At 41.0% G+C, this 14,242-nt stretch overlaps 1 protein-coding gene across 1 annotated transcript in view; it reads left to right on the forward strand.

Moving 5' to 3' along the window:
* TWF2 (twinfilin actin binding protein 2) overlaps window positions 1-14,242 on the forward strand; it is a 36,144-nt gene that overhangs the window by 16,369 nt on the left and 5,533 nt on the right. The window contains exons 3-7 of the mRNA XM_056525061.1: window positions 39-217; window positions 3,647-3,742; window positions 5,941-6,045; window positions 6,125-6,250; window positions 13,795-13,945. Of these exons, the coding sequence (XP_056381036.1) occupies window positions 39-217; window positions 3,647-3,742; window positions 5,941-6,045; window positions 6,125-6,250; window positions 13,795-13,945 (657 nt within the window). The remainder of the gene's footprint in view (window positions 1-38; window positions 218-3,646; window positions 3,743-5,940; window positions 6,046-6,124; window positions 6,251-13,794; window positions 13,946-14,242) is intronic.

A 14,242-nucleotide genomic window follows, 5' to 3' on the forward strand; every position in this document is an offset into this window, starting at 1 on the left:
TAATTTAGGTTCCCTTTTCTTCTTCTTTCCTCCTGCAGAGCAGCTTGTGCTGGGCACTCACAAGGATCTGAGAAAGAGCTGGGACCAAGACTACGATGCCACCATCCTTCCACTCTTGGACGACAGTCAGCCATGTTACATCCTGTACCGTCTCGACAGCCAGAATGCCCAGGGTTATGAATGGCTTTTCTTGTCCTGGTCACCTGATAATTCCCCGGTATAACGCAAGATGCCTGGTCATACTTGTTTACTTCCTCATATATCTAATATTGTGACATTTGTCTGTGACATCCCCCCCCCCCTCATCCCCCACCATGTGGCTGGATACAGAGTTACATAGGTTCAAGTTCTAATAAGATGTACGTCTAGCTTCATTACTGTGGAATGAAAATTAATAGGAAAAATCCATGAGCAACATTGGCCATATTCGAATTCACGATATTTCACGTATATATGGACGTATATATATATATATATACAGTGACCCCCCCAACCTACGATGGCCCCGACATATGATAATTTTATCATACGATGGCCTCTCAGAGGCAGCATCAACATACGATGCTTTTGTATGTCGGGGTCATCGCATAAACGGCTATCCGTCAACGCAGAATGCTTCAGCTGCCACCGGATAGCCGTTTACAGTGCCCCGTGTGCTCCGGTGATGTCTCCTACCTGTCCTCGGGGCTCCAGAGCGTCCTCTTCGCGTTCTCCTCCATCACCGGCGCTCTCCATCGTCGTCATCACGTCGCCGCGCACGCTGTCCCATCATCCAATAGGAGCGGCGTGCGTAGTGACGTGATGACGGCGACGTGAGAGCGACCTACCCGGGCAGCAGAGACGTTCCGGAGCGACGGGGATGCGGCAACAGCGATGGACAGCGACATCCAGGGCAGCGGTGACGGGTCCGGAGCGGCGGGGACAGGTGAGTACAACTTCCTATACTTTACATTGCACGGATCCATCAAGATGTTGAGGGACTACTGTATATTCATCCTGTAATCGCGAATTTTCCTGATTCGTTATATTCGTTGTGTATTTGCAGATTTGTTGCATGTTCGCGTAATCGCACATGAAACTGCAAAAAAACTACCGCTGGGAGGAATCTTATATAGTGAAGGGGTGGGAAACTTTACTATTGGTTGCTAGGGATGTTGATAACCTCTGACAAGTGTATTTGCATCATTCTCATTGGCCCACAAGTTAAATGAAGGAATATGCGAAATAGTCACGCTCCACAGTCTCACACAGTAACTAGTATTGGAGCATTCTTTAGACCACAAGCTGGAAGCAGGGAAGGGATGATGATCACTGTGATGTGTTCTGTGAAAAAAAAAAACAATATTTGTCATTTCGAATATATAGCGAATATATATTCGCAATAAAAATTTGGAATGCGAATATTCGCGCCCAACACTAATCAAGACCTAATACTTCTCACTACTGGGAGTTCAGAACAAGTCACTGGATTGTGCTGATAGTTTGTTACAGCGTGCAGGTAAAATGTATCAGTCTGGAGTCCAGGTCATTTAGAGGTTTGTCTAGACCAGTGGTCTCAAACTGTGGCCCTCCAGATGTTGCAAAACTTTAACTCCCAGCATGCCGAGTTGAAGTTTTGCAACATCTGGAGGGCCTCAGTGTTAGACCACTGGTCTAGACTGAATTATAGCAAGCCATATGTAGCAAATATAGAAAAACAGACAAGGCCCCACATTTACATCTTGTACAATGATCCTTTTCTTCTAAGCCAGGCTGGGTTCACACCCCGTTTTTGCAATACAGTTCCCGTATCAGGTTTTTGGATGAAAAACGGATTCCTCAAAACTTGACTAAACTGTATCAAAACGTGTGTACAAATTTTAACCCGTATACGGTTTGAAAAATGATGTCCGGTTGCATCAGAAAGAAGAAGGAAAAAAGTATAAGTTTTTAAAGGGGTACTCCGTTGGAAAAGTTTTTATTTTTTATTTTTTTATATCAACTGGTGCCAGAAATGTAAACAGATTTGTAAATTACTTCTATTAATAAATCTTAATCCTTCCAGTACTTATTAGCTGCTGAATACTACAGAGAAAATTATTTTCTTTTTGGAACACAGAGCTCTCTGCTGAATCACGAGCACAGTGCTCTCTGCTGACATCTCTGTTCATTTTAGGAACTGCCTAGAATAGGAGAAAATCCCCATAGCAAACATATGCTGCTCTGGACAGTTCCTAAAATGGACAGAGTTGTCAGCAGAGAGCACTGTGCTCATGATGTCAGCAGAGAGCTCTGTGTTCCAAAAAGAAAAGAATTTCCTCTGTAGTATTCAGCAGCTAATAAGTACTGGAAGGATTAAGATTTTTTAATAGAAGTAATTTACAAATCTAACATAGGAGATGAAAGAATGCGGAGCACTCACCCAAGCTTCTTCTGCAGTGGTAGTTTAATCCAAAACTTACAACACAGGGGTACACGGGTAGGGGAGCTGTGTTGGAGGATGCAGGGGGGTATCGTCTCGTAACCGAGACGATACCCCCCGCATCCTCAAACACAGCTCCCCTACCCGTGTACCCCTGTGTTGTAAGTTTTGGATTAAACTACCACTGCAGAAGAAGCTTGGGTGAGTGCTCCGCATTCTTTCATCTCCTATGTTACATTGTGACTTGCTAAACTCCCAGCGTGTTAGCACCATATATGCAGCTCTCATAGCAGTTAAAGGGGACGTACACATTTACAAGCCATCTACCAGTCCGCAATTAAAAGTGGTGGCGAGTACCTTCTTATTTGCCGCTAATTTACAAATCTGTTTAACTTTCTGGCACCAAAAGTTTTCCACCGGAGTACCCCTTTTAACTTTTCATTCCTTTTATAAATAAAAGTTCACTTGTTTGAGTGAAATTCCAAGAAAAAAAAATGTGCAATGGCAAAAACTGTATGGTGCAAACTGAATGGAACCGGATGCACATTCGGTTCTGTACTGTTCCCATTGACTCCCATGTTAAAAAATAATGTATACGGTTTCCATACGGTTTTTCACCCGGACCAAAACCGTGGCAGGCTACAGTTTTGGGTACGGGAAAAAAAATGGACAAAACCGTTCAAGATGCAAAACGGATGTAACCTGATGCATCTTTTGGCATACGGTTTTCAATGGAGAGTCAATGTATACGTTTTTAATGCGGTTCCGTACGGTTTTCAAACTGAAAACGTATACGGGAACTGTATTGCAAAAACGTGGTGTGAACCCAGCCTTATAGCAAATTCCCAGCTGTGAGTAGTAGTCCCAAAATTTTCCATTTACTAACCATAAAATCTTGAAAATAGTGAGGGATTTAAATGCTAAATGTTTTAGAATGTTTCTGGACACTTCGTTATTATGAAGAGCCTCAAGCCTCTAGGTCTAACTACAAAATCCACGCAGTAGATGTGTAGGCCAGGTGTAATCTTCTGCCACCAATATCACCATAGTCTGATTCCTGAAATATGTTCATTACATACAGAGGGATTATGGATAATTGTACAGGTTACAGAAAAGACACATGGATTCCTGAGCAATAACATGTCCCTTCTTATGTCACATAGGTGGTGTAGATATTCTCCAGCTGATGATGACCATACGGTATAAGGTGAATTTTCTGTGATCATCTTTGTTGTCTGGTGACAGGTACGGCTGAAGATGTTGTACGCAGCGACAAGAGCGACTGTCAAGAAAGAGTTTGGTGGCGGACACATTAAGGATGAACTGTTTGGCACAGTAAAGGTCAGCTTATAAATGACAAGTTGTAATATGGAGAAATTAAGGTAGTGGGATCTATCGTGCCTTCTGGCAGAAAAGTATATACAGGAAGTTTTGATAAACACTGATCAGCCATAATATTAAAACTACCTGCCTAATATTGTGTAGATGGCTTTCTGCCACCATAACAGCACTGACTTATTGAGGTATGGCTTTTACAAGACCCCTGAATGTGTCCAATGTTATATGACACCAAGACATTTGCATCAAATATATCCTGTATTGTGGAGATGGAGGCCAAGTCAACACTTTGAATTTGGGAATACTTCTACCATGAAGGAGTGCACTTGGTCTGCATCAGTGTATAAGTAGGTGGTACGTGTCACAGTAACGTTCACATGAATGCCAGGACCTAGAGTATCCCAGCAGAACATTGCCCAGACCATCACACTGCTTCCACCAGCTTGCCTCCTTCTATAGTTCCTCCTGGTGCCATCTTAAGTTTGCCCAGCTACCCACATTATGTAAAAGAACACGTGAGAAATCAGGAATAGTAGCATAGAGGGGAATTCATCAAGATATTAAGAGCGTTTTTTTTTTTCTATCTAAAAAAGTTGCATCAAAAGTCTGTCACTTCTCCTGCGACTTTTGTGCAACTTTTGCTATAGATCATATCTGAAAGTGAACTACCATATGCAGTGCTTTAGGCTAGTTTTATGCAGTGGTGATCAATTCATGATGTGCGACTTTTCTCTGAAAGTCGCAGCTCCCGTCATTTACACAATAACCCACACCAATTTATTTAAGGCCTGAAAAGTACTCTAAGCACTAAAACATGCCGCCCCCCGCAGCGCTTTCATGTATTTATGCCCCCTGCAGCGCTTACGTACATATATATATATATATATATATATATATATATATATATATATATACATATACATGTCCCCGCTGCACTATGTGTGAAAAGTATTGTACTAGCGCATCGGGCTGGGGAAGTCAGCAGCATTGCACTGGGGTCTCTGGCCGGCCTGATGTGCTAATACAATACTTTTCACACATAGCACAGCAGCTGCCGTTTATATGACTGCCGCTGCGCTATGTTTGAAAAGTGTTGTATTAGTGCGTCAGGCCGGCCGGGGACCCCACCGCAATGCCGCCCGCCGCATGCCGCCCGACTCCTAATTAAACTACTTTTAAAATAAACAAAAATGATTCTATCATTATCTGTCTTGTCTGGGGATTGAACCCAGAAACTTGTGGAATCAGCTCCTTAAAGGACAATTCACCTGCCCTCTGAGCTACTGCTTATTAGCTGTTGGCTGTCCGGGCATGCTTGGAGTTGTAGTTTTGCAACAGCTGGAGGCACCCTGGTTAGGAAACAGTGGTCTATACACTGTGGCAGATCTGGTCCCATTGTGAGAACATAATGGTGGACTGTCACATAATGTTCCTGCTAATCCAATGTTCAACAAATAATCTCATGTGCAGTTAGTTAAAAAAAAAAAAAAAAAGCATTATATTGTCTTTTATAGGTGTATAGACAGTTGTGTCTGATTTTGTTCCCTTAAAGAGTACTTTTCATTAAAAAAGTTTGATATATTATAGATTAATGTATGCAGAATAACTTTCCAATTGCATGTTATTAAAAAATATGCTTCTTTCTATTTAATTTTACACTTTGAAAAAAATGAGCCCTTTTTATAGATTTCAGACTCATGCAGGAGTCCTAAATCTCAGACTGCAGCCGGGACATAGACAAGCTCATCGCTGCTCCCTGCCTGTGAATCAGACAGGCAGGAGCAAGCACTGCGCTCATAGCACAGCAGAGCATACTCCTGACTCTGCCTTACTGCATGCTCTCATTCATGCCCTCATTAATTTTACTATCTGAGCTCCGATCTTTCTTCTCTCTGCACATACAGTTGTAAAGAAAGAGGAGAAGATTCAGAGCTGCCAGCTGAGCTTGTCTGTGTCCCGGCTGCAGTCTGAGATTTAGGACTCCAGAATGAGGCTGAAATCTATAAAAAGGGCTTGCGGACAGGACTGGTAGGGAGACCTCTGGTGGTAATTTTTTCTAAGTGGAAAATTAAATAGAAAGAAGAATACTTTTTTTATAACATGCCATTGGAAAGTTATTCTGCATACATTAATCTGTAATATATCAAAAGTTTTTTTTGATGAAAGGTGCCCTTTAATAACTGTGTCATTGTATGTGGTAGGAAGATGTCACTCTCAGCGGATACCAGAGACATGTGTCATCCTGTGCTGCACCGGCGCCACTCACCGCCGCTGAGAGGGAACTGCGGGATATCAAAATCAATGAGGTAAATGGCTGGAATGACCGGAGGTAGGGGGTCTCTGGACTGGCTCACACTTCTGTAACAACTGATGATTCCTTCCCAGGTGAAGACTGAGATCAGCGTTGAGAGTAAACAGCAGACCCTACAGGGATTGTTCTTCCCTCTAAGACCCGAGGCAATGGAGGCCATTCAGCTCCTGAAGCAGATGAAAATCAATTACATACAGCTGGTAGGTGTATGAGGGGAGTGAACTGAGCAGCAGCTTGAGCCTCTGATGATAGGGGGTGGATTTCAGACTACCTAAGACACAATGGTGCTAACATAGAAGAAAGAGCAGCGCTATTCACCGGGGACTTGTGAGAAGCCTGCACTTGAGGGGGTAAATAAGACCTTTAGCTCCAATGAGCAATCCAGCTTATAGGCTGAGGGAGAATTGTTTGTCCTTACTTCCAGACGTCAGTTATTGAGAAAAGAGATAACATATTACTCCAAGTAGAAGAGAAAAACCACTGGCGCTGCCACAACACATTCTATAGCGCAGGACAGTTCACAGATGATTAACCTCCAATGTGTTCAGGTGGTACTCTAAGGCTGGGTTCACACCACGTTTTTGCAATACAGTTCCCGTATCAGGGTTTTGATTAAAAACTGATTCCTCAAAACCTGACTAAACTGTATCAAAAGTGTGTAAAAATTTTAACCCATATACGGTTAAAAAACGTATATGGTTTGAAAAATGATGTTCAGTTGCATCCGTTTTTAAGAAAGTTTTAAACTTTTCACTCCATTATGAATAAAGTTTCACTTGTTTGATAGAAATTCCAAGAAAAAAACTGTGCAAAGTCAAAAAACTTATGGTGCAAACCGGATGGAACCGTACGCACATACGGTTCTATACGGTTCCCATTGACTCCCATGTTTAAAAAAAAAAAAAAAAAAAAAAAAAAGTTAAACAGTTTAATACGGTTTTTCACCTGGACCAAAAATCGTGGTAGGCTACAGTTTTGGGTACAGGAAAAAAGGGACAAAACCGTACAATGGAAGCATCGTCTGGCATACGGTTTTCAATGAAGAGTCAATGCATACGGTATTCAAAACGTGGTGTGAATGCACCCTAATTCTTGTATAAGTCCAAAAAGCAAAAGATAGTAATTGTCACATAGAGAGAGAATAAACCGCATTGCACTCACCACTAAAGCAGTTCCTTTATTGCATAATTTAGGTCACTACATGCAGTATTTGTTTCGATGGTGCACCAGATGTTGGCTCAATAAAGGCTGGTAAGGCCAAAAATACTAGTTAATAGTTAATGACACTCCAATTTGGATTTTCAAAGTTTATTTGTGCATAACATTTTTCTTCTTTAAAAATGAACATCAAAATACCTCAGCAGAATCATGTATTTCCTCAATACTTGGCATGGGATAATTCAGAAATCCAATAACAATGTTTTCAGTCGCCAGACTGTGTCAGACACTGCATGAGATGTTCTATGCTGATCTGGCTATTGGGAATGTGAGGAGACTTTTTTTTTTTTTTTAAGTTTGTAATAAGGTACACACGATTATGTACCATTTTTTTTTATTTTTTATTTGAAATTTTTTATTTATTTTCAAAACAGACATACATATGTTAACATCTGAGCAATCAATGTCAAACACAAGAGCAGTAGAACATGCTCAGTTACAGACAGGAGAGTTTCCAAAAACATCAGCAGTCCTAAGCTAGGTAATATGAAACAAGAGCATTAGCGACAAGAAATATGATACAAAGTTATAACATCTCCCAGGTAGGTAGTACAGGCAGGAGGCATAGCGCTTCTGCGGGAGGTATAATGGGAAACAGGGCTTGTCGCAATCCTAAATCTAAAACCAAAACATGGTAACAATAAGGCTTATCTCCTAACTGTGGGGAAAGAAAAGGGGAAGAAAAGAGGAAGAGTATAAGCCGGGGGAAGAAAAGAGAGACAGAAAAGGAGAAGAAACCAGGAGACAGGACAATACAGGGCAGTTGAACATACCTCGTGTGCGCAACAGATCCCACTTCTCCGCGACACCCACATGAATATAGAGGACCCGGATGGGATGTTTAGTAAAGGTGGGAGAGAGAGAGATTGCAAAATTTATGTGGGGAGGGATCGAGAAACGAGTGCATCAATTAGCTAGATAGAGGCGTTCGTGATCCCTGGAGTTCAGGAACTCCGACCAGGGGCGCCACAACGTGAAGTGTTTCTCTGCTTGATGTTTAGATTCAGCTAGGAGTTCTTCCATATGGCAGAACTGCGAGACCTCTTGATGAGGAGCCTTTTTTTTCCTTGATTGTCTTTCACTTTCAGATTATACTGAGTTGATAAATGTCTGATGACCAAAACGTTCTTATTAGTATATCTATGAAGAATTTACTGAATTGTGAGAAGCAGGACAGGCACCCTCTGATCACCTGACTAGTGATTTCAGGTCTCGACACAGCAAGTTGGGAAATCCCGAGATATGAGTAATTTTGTATGTGGTTGGGGTGAAAAACACATAAGAATTGCGAGACCACCATCACACACAGGTACAGACACTATATTATGAACTACACTAACTTTACAGCCCCTGTAGCATAGTCAAATAAAAACAAATCCTGGAATACCCCTTTAAGGACGCAGAGTTTTTTCAATTCTCCACCTACAGAACCGTATGAAGGCTTGTTTTTTTGCGTCACCAATTTTACTTTGTAATGACATCAGTAATTTCACCATTAACTCTACAGGGGAAACTGTACCTGCGATTCCATTTCTACGCAGTGCACTTTTCAGTAAAAATGACACCTTATCTTTATTCTGTAGCTCCATACGATTAAAGTGATACCCAACTTATATAGGTAGGATTTTGTTTTACTTCTTTAAAAAAATATATATTTTTTGTACGAAAATTTGTACGTTGAAAATTGTCCTCTTCCGACCCCCTATAACTTTTTAATTTTTCCATACACCGGGATGTGTGAGGGCTCTTTTTTTTTTTTTTTTTTCCATGATCTGTATTTTTTATAGGTACCATTTTTGTTTTAAATGAACTTTTTTGATCGCTTTTTATGCATTTTTTTTTTTTTTTTAGGGTATACAAAGTGACCAAAAATACTCCATTTTGGACTTTGATATTTTTTAACGTATACACCATTGAATGTGCGGTTTAATTAATGTTATATTTTTAACCCCTTAAGGACGCAGGGAGTACGTGTACGCCCCCTTTCAGAGTCCTTAAAGGACATCTGCAGCGTTACAAACACATCCCCTATCCTCAAGATAGGGGATAAGTGTTTGATCGCGGGGGGGCTGAACGCTGGGGCCCACGGCGATCTCCTGTATGGGGCTGCGGCTCTCCCGTGCAGGGGGCGTGCCAGCCGCAGCATGACGTTGCGTAGCGCTCACCATGAGCGATTATGGCGGCGCCCCGTTAGGGAGATCGGGGGGGGGAGTCACAGCGGTCGGACCCCCCGCCATCAAACACTTATCCCCTATCCTGTGGATAGGGGATAAGTGTAATGCCGCTGCAGTTGTCCTTTAAGGACTCAGGGCGTACCTGTATGCCCTGATCCCGCTAACTAGGTTTAAACCGTTAACACGAGCGGAGAACGGGTTAAACCCCGTGGGTCCTGGTTGTGTCGGGCAGCCAGGACCCACAGCTAATGCCGGGCACCACTGATCAGGCCAATGCCCCTCATTAACCCAAAGTTGATCACGGCATCTAAACTGAAAATAAAATTATCCCGGCAGCTCAGCGGAGCTGATCAGGACTATCGAAAAAGAATTGGGATGTCCCGATCAGCTTACTGGACAACATGGGGGGCCTCACCTGCCTCCTCCTTGTCCGATTGGCGATCTACTTCTTCATGCTTGAGCAGCAGGCTAGAGCAGCAGAGTGCTTTAACACCGATCTATGTGATTGATTGCATGGTATAGCCCCCTAAGGAGGCTGAAAAAAAAATGGTTAAAAAAAAAAAAAAACTTTTCCTATTTTTTAAATAAAATAATGTTATAAAAAAGTTAAAATTAAAATATAAAGTTAGCTAAACTGCACGGTCGATGGCGTACACGTAAAAAAAATACCAAAGTCCAAAATTGTGAATTTTTGGTCACTTCATATACCATAAAAATATTAATAAAAAGCGATCAAAAATTCCCATCAAAACAAAAATGGTACCGATAAAAACTACAGACCACGGCACGAAAAATAAACCCTCATTTAGCCCCATACACGGAAAAATAAAAAAGTTATAGGGGTCAGAAGATGACAATTTTAAACATATACATTTTGGTGCATGTAGTTATAATTTTTTTGTAGTAGTAAAATAAATAAAACCTATATAAATTGGGTATCCCTGTAACCTTATGGATTACCCTACAGAACAAAGATAATGTGTCATTTTTACCGAAAAGTTTCAAAATGGCCTTTTTTTTTTTTTTTTTCATTTCACGCCACAAAATGTCATTACATAGTACAATTGGTGATGCAAAAAACAAGCCCTTATATGGGGCTGTAGGTGCAAAATTTTACGCGTTATGATTTTTAGAAGATGAGGAGGAAAAAACGAAGATTGTTTTGAGTCCTTAAGGTGAAAATGAGTCCCTAAGGGGTTAAGGTTTGGACATTTATGCACACAGCAATACCACATATTTTTGTTTACCTTTTTCTGTTTCTGTGCTTGATTGCTCCAACCTGCCATGGCTGACTGGAGCATCGGAGAACCAATCAGATGGCGAGGAGAGGCAGATAAGGACCCTCCCGTCATCCTCTCAGCTGATCGGGACACCAGGGTTATCCCGAACAGCCCGACTGAGCAGCTGGGATTGTTTTTTTTTAATTTTATTTTAGACGCCGCGATCACAGGTGTCTAAAGGGTTAATGCCAGGCATCACTGCGATTGTGATGTCCAGCATTAGCCACGGGTAGGGACCAACCCGCTATGACAAGCCCTCTGTTCCTGAGTGCGCATCATAGAAGGGGAGCGGGCGCAGGCCCTACATGGGGTTAAAGTCCAGCGACTGTATTATTTATTTATTTTTTTATCCTTTATGCCTGGGCTGCCGTAATAAAAATAATAAACATTAACTTACCTTCTGCCGGAGCTGCAGATATCTTCGTCCTATCCTCTGGCCCTGGTAATCTTCTGGCTCAGCTATTCGCCGGCTGTTACATGACACTGACGAGCAGCCTATCGCCAGCTGAGGTGGGACATCGCTGCAACTGAACAATTAGCTGAGTGGCAGTGTCACGTAACCGGTCCGGGACCAGCCTGCTTCATAGTGCCTGGGCATGTTTCATGACACTGCTGCTCAGCCTATCACCGACCAAGGCGGGACATCGCTGTGGCCGGCGATTTGCATAAGCTGTAGTGTCATGTGTCGAGCATCAAAATCTGGAAAAAAAAAACCAGGGCTGGAGGACAGGACGGTGATATCGGCAGCATCGGGGGAGCGGGGGAAGGTAAGCTAATGTTTATTATTCTGGCAGCCCATGCATAAGGGATTAAAAAAATCACTGGAGTTCTCCTTTAATTATCTCCTAATTACACACAGCAAGGTATGGGCGTTTCATACAAAAGATCCTTCCATGTGACTTACACCTCACCGTACATGACGTGTAAGGCCACAAGGAAGTCCGGTTTGCATGAAACAGCTGTCGCTTGACTACTACATGTAATAACCAAAATTGTGCAATAAAGGAACAGTTTTATTGGTAATTGCCATGCTGTTTATTCTTTACATGTGAAATAAAACCTAGGCTGCAATAAAACCATCAGCACTCCCACCCCCGTCGCTGGCAATGGAGAGGGGAATAATTTAACCCCTTGAGGACCAGACCATTTTTTTATTTTTGCACTTATGTTTTTTCCTCCTCCCTTTCTAAAATCATAACACTTTCAATTGTCCACCTACAGACCCATATGATCGCTGTATTTTTGCGCCACCATTTTTACTTTGTAATGACATCAATTATTTCACCACAAATTCTATGGCGAAACAAAAAATAATAATAAAAAAAAAAAAGCATGCCATTTTGTAACTTTTGGGGGCTTCCGATTCTACGCAGAGCATTACACCTTATTTTATTAGATACCCAACTTATATAGGCTTGATTTAGTTTTACTTCTTTTTAAAAATTATAACTTTTTGTACAAAAATTAATGTTTAAAAATGTCCTTCTGAACCCAACTTTTTTATTTTTATGTATATAGAGATGTGTGAGGGCTCATTTTTTGCATGATCTGTAGTTTTTATGTATACCATTTTTATTTTGATGGAACTTTTTGATCGCTTTTTATAAAAAAATTTTTTATGGTATATGAAGTGATTAAAAAGGCACATTTTGGAATTTGGTGTTTTTTTTTTTTACAAGTATGCCTTTGACAATTCAGTTTAACTGACCTTATATTTTAATAGTTTGGACATTTACGCATGCGGCGGTACCACATATGATTATGTTAATTTTTTTTTTTATTTAAAAAAATGGGAAAAAGGGGGGGGGGCTTCAAGCTTTTTTTTTTTTGTAGTCTTCCGATTTTGCACACATTGTTCAATGTTGAGCTTTGGCTCAGCATTGGTCAGTGTTATCGGTGCTCTGCTTCTCCAGCCAGAATTGCCAAAAATAAGCAATTCTGGATTTTGTTTAGTTTTTTACGTACATGCAATTGACCGTGTGATTAAAAGTAACATTATATTTTTATAGGTTGGACATTTACACACGGGGCGATACCACATATGTTTTTTTTTGTTTTGTTTTTTTTTATGGGAAAAGGGGGGCTTTTATTAGAGAAGGAGTTTAATCACTTTTATTAACTTAAAAAGTCCCATAGGGGACTATTACATGCATTCATTAGATTGCATACACTGAACAATGCTATGCCACAGCATAGCATTGATCAGTGTTATCGGTACTTGCCATGGCTGACTGGAGCTTTGGATTACCGATCAGGCGGTGAGGAGGCAGGTAAGGGCCCTCCCACGGGTGGTTGCGATCAGCCCGATCAACTTTGATCTGCCGGGACCACCCCGCTATAACCTGCGCTCAGCTCCTAAGCCCCCGTACGCCCTTCGTCTTTAAGATGTTAATGTCTGTAAAGTTTACTTCAGAAGAATTCTGTCAATGGTTCCACTTGATCAGTCTCTTGTTTTTGGTTTGGTTGCATGTTATATTTCAGCTCTGTACCAGATTATCAGACTTTTTTTTTTAGTAGATGCTGGAAATAAAAGGGGTACTCCGGAAGATTATTATTATTATTTTTTTTTAAATCAACTGGTGCCAGAAAGTTAAACAGATTTGTAAATTACTTCTATTAAAAATTCTTAATCCTTCCAGTGCTTCTTAGCAGCTATATGCTCCAGGAGAAATTATTTTCTTTTGGGATTTCTTTTGTCACGACCACAGTGCTCTATGCTGACACCTCTGTCCATTTTAGGAACAATATGTTTGCTATGGGGATTTTCTCCTGCTCTGGACAGTTACTGACATGGACAGAGGTGTCAGCAGAGAGCACTGTGATCGTGACAGAAATGAAATCCAAAAAGAAAAGAATTTCTTCTGTAGTATACAGCCGCTAATAGGTACTGGAAGTTTTGAGATTTTTTAATAGAGGTAATTTAAAAACCTGTTTAACTTTCTGGCATCAGTTGATAAAAAAAATAAAGTTTTCCACCAGAGTACCCCTTTAAAACCTGTTATTATAGCAACAGAGATAGTTGTAGTTTTCTTCCACATTACTCAGAGGCTTTTCTTTTTCCTCATCTTTTAGAAACTGGATCAAGAAAAAGAGACTATTGATCTGGTTCATACAAAGCACACTGACGTCCAGGACCTGCCGGCGAGGATCCCCAAGGACGCAGCACGCTACCACTTCTTCCTGTATAAACACTCCCATGAGGGAGATTACCTGGAGTCTGTAGGTAAGGAACAGTTTCTCATGACCATTTAGCCTCAGGTTTTTATAGTAGATTCCCCCATGAATGCAGGACCCATCATAGAAAGATTGCAGCTCATATCTATGGGGGATTCATTGCTTTTTATGTTTTATAGTTAAAGGGGTATTCCAGGAAAACTTATATATATATATATATATATATATATATATATATATCAACTGGCTCCAGAAAGTTAAACAGATTTGTAAATTGCTTCTTTTAAAAATTTGTAATCCTTCCAATAATTATCAGCTGCTGAAATTGAGTTGTTCTTTTCTGTCT

Source organism: Hyla sarda, chromosome 6, assembly GCF_029499605.1.
Source record: "Hyla sarda isolate aHylSar1 chromosome 6, aHylSar1.hap1, whole genome shotgun sequence".
In the NCBI taxonomy this organism is placed as follows: domain Eukaryota; kingdom Metazoa; phylum Chordata; class Amphibia; order Anura; family Hylidae; genus Hyla; species Hyla sarda.